Source organism: Gavialis gangeticus, unplaced genomic scaffold, assembly GCF_001723915.1.
Source record: "Gavialis gangeticus isolate Ggan-Ray unplaced genomic scaffold, GavGan_comp1, whole genome shotgun sequence".
In the NCBI taxonomy this organism is placed as follows: Eukaryota; Metazoa; Chordata; order Crocodylia; family Gavialidae; genus Gavialis; species Gavialis gangeticus.
This window is the reverse complement of record NW_017728992.1, coordinates 103,225,321-103,227,386: the sequence shown is the minus strand read 5'-3', so window position 1 is coordinate 103,227,386 and position 2,066 is coordinate 103,225,321. Positions and strand designations below refer to the sequence as shown.

Below are 2,066 nucleotides of genomic sequence, written 5' to 3'. Positions count from 1 at the left end.
TGATCACTTAAAAAAAAAAAAAAAAAAAAAAAAAAAAAACTTATGTAGCAATAGTGGAGGACAGCAATAAAGAGAAGAATGTGAAAACTTTGTCTAACATGTGTTCTTAAGTGGTGATACAAAAGATATATAGAGCAGTCTTACCAACAGATTTTGTACCAGATTCTTCACATTCTGTCCCATTTCTGGGGCTTGAGTTCCACTGGATGCCAGCTTTATTAACGTTGCAAGAAAATTCTTGCATTTCTTCACATTCTCTAACATTTCCTAGTTGTGGAAGTTAGAGGAAGATTTAGTTAGGTGCTGAATTAAATTTGAAACCTCAGCTGAATATACGTATAGAATGTTATTTTAATTAAACTACTGCCTTTTGCCTTACCGTAGAAGGATTGGCCTGCGCTACCGTTACGCTTTCTGCTTTGACAGAGGCAGCCTTTTGGGTGATAGGTTGTGCAGGCAGTCCTGTAATTGGAGGCTTTACAGATGCTCCAGTAGTTGAAGGCTTCACAACAGTAATAGTAGTAGCACTGGCAGTTACAGCTGCTGGCTAAAGAAAAAACAAAAACAAAAAACAAACAAACAAACCCCCTCTTTCTCTACCAATCGCTTCACAACTTGACTAACATATACATTAGCAGTAAAAGGTAGAAGTGCGTCAAAACATTCCTGCCTTTGTGACATTAAAAGTACATTAATACACTGAGACGATTTAATGCTTTTATGCAACCACAGACTTGGAAGAAAGTCACCACACTGATTTTCACTGGGTCAAGAAAAGAAGAAAGTGTATTAAATGAATGGTGTGGGCTCACACGATTGGTTCTGCAGGCTAAATTCTCAACGTTCACTCCTCAGTTACACGTGGCAACTGCTTCTTACAGGGAAGCTCAAAACCTTCAAATAAAGGGATTTCTCCTCAGCAATTGGAAGGTAATACTTGATGTGTTAGAACAGAGTTCACCTTACTCTTCTGCAGCTGTGTTTGCCCTGAAGTTCAAATAGGAACAGCAGAAACTAATCTTAAAAAGTGATGCAAGCAGGAATGACTGAATACATGGGCTGCATACAGACATCCAGGGAAGTTAGGGGGAGGTTAGATCGAATTAGAAATAACCACTCAATATAACATAAGTTGGGATTGGGGCGGAGAACAAAGAGGGGGAAGACAGGGTCCATGGGAGGGTTGCTGGGGGTCACAGAACCATAGGAAAAAAAAAAAAAAGTGTCCAGGAGTTTGTGATGGGATTAGGGGATTTGCTTGGCTAAAGGCTTTACAGGGGGGATAGAGAAGAAAGGATAGGTGGGTGTGTGGAGCTCTGTGTCAAGGAGCACTACACATCTTCTGCCAGCAGAATGGGGTCAGAGGAGGGGCAAGCTGAAGTGCTCTGGGTCAAGATGCAAGGGGGCTGTGGGGAGAGGGATTTAACGGTGGGGGTCTACTACAGATCCCCCAACCAAGGGGAGGAGCTGGACCGGGAATTTTCGGGCCAGCTTGCAGAGGCACTTAAGGCAAGGGATGTAGTTGTCATGGGTGATTTAAATTACCCAGACATCTGCTGGGAGCAACAGTTAGCCAGGTCAGACCGTTCCAGGAGGTTCCTAGCCGAGATACAGGACCTCCACTTAATTCAGGAGGTGCACAGTCCCACCAAAGGAAAATGCCCTGTTGGACCTGGTCCTGGCCACAGGCGACGAGCTGGTAAGGGGCCTTCAGGTTCTTGACCACCTGGGTGATAGTGATCATCACTTGCTAGAATTCACCATCCAGCACAGGGTGTCAAGGGCCTGCAGCAAGGCGGTAGCCCTAGACTTCAAGAGGGCCAACTTCAATGAGCTGAGGGGATTAGTGGGAGAGGCGCTGGGGTTCTAGAGAACAGGGGAACTTAGTGCCCAAGATGAGTGGTCGTTCCTTAAGGAGATGATACTCAGGGCCCAACGGGTGACCATCCCAACAAGAAGCAAGGGGGGCAAGAGTGCCCGTATGCCCCCCTGGCTCACCAAGGGCATCTGGGAATGCTGGATTGCCAAAAAAGGCGGCATACACCCGGTGGAAGGGGGGTGCTATC

At 45.7% G+C, this 2,066-nt stretch overlaps 1 protein-coding gene across 1 annotated transcript in view; it reads right to left on the bottom strand.

The window, feature by feature from the left end:
* The window catches only part of TAF4B (TATA-box binding protein associated factor 4b), a 155,923-nt gene that overhangs the window by 98,733 nt on the left and 55,124 nt on the right, over positions 1-2,066 (bottom strand). The window contains exons 5-6 of the mRNA XM_019518898.1: positions 380-547; positions 145-267 (exon numbers count right to left, since the gene is read on the bottom strand). Of these exons, the coding sequence (XP_019374443.1) occupies positions 145-267; positions 380-547 (291 nt within the window). The remainder of the gene's footprint in view (positions 1-144; positions 268-379; positions 548-2,066) is intronic.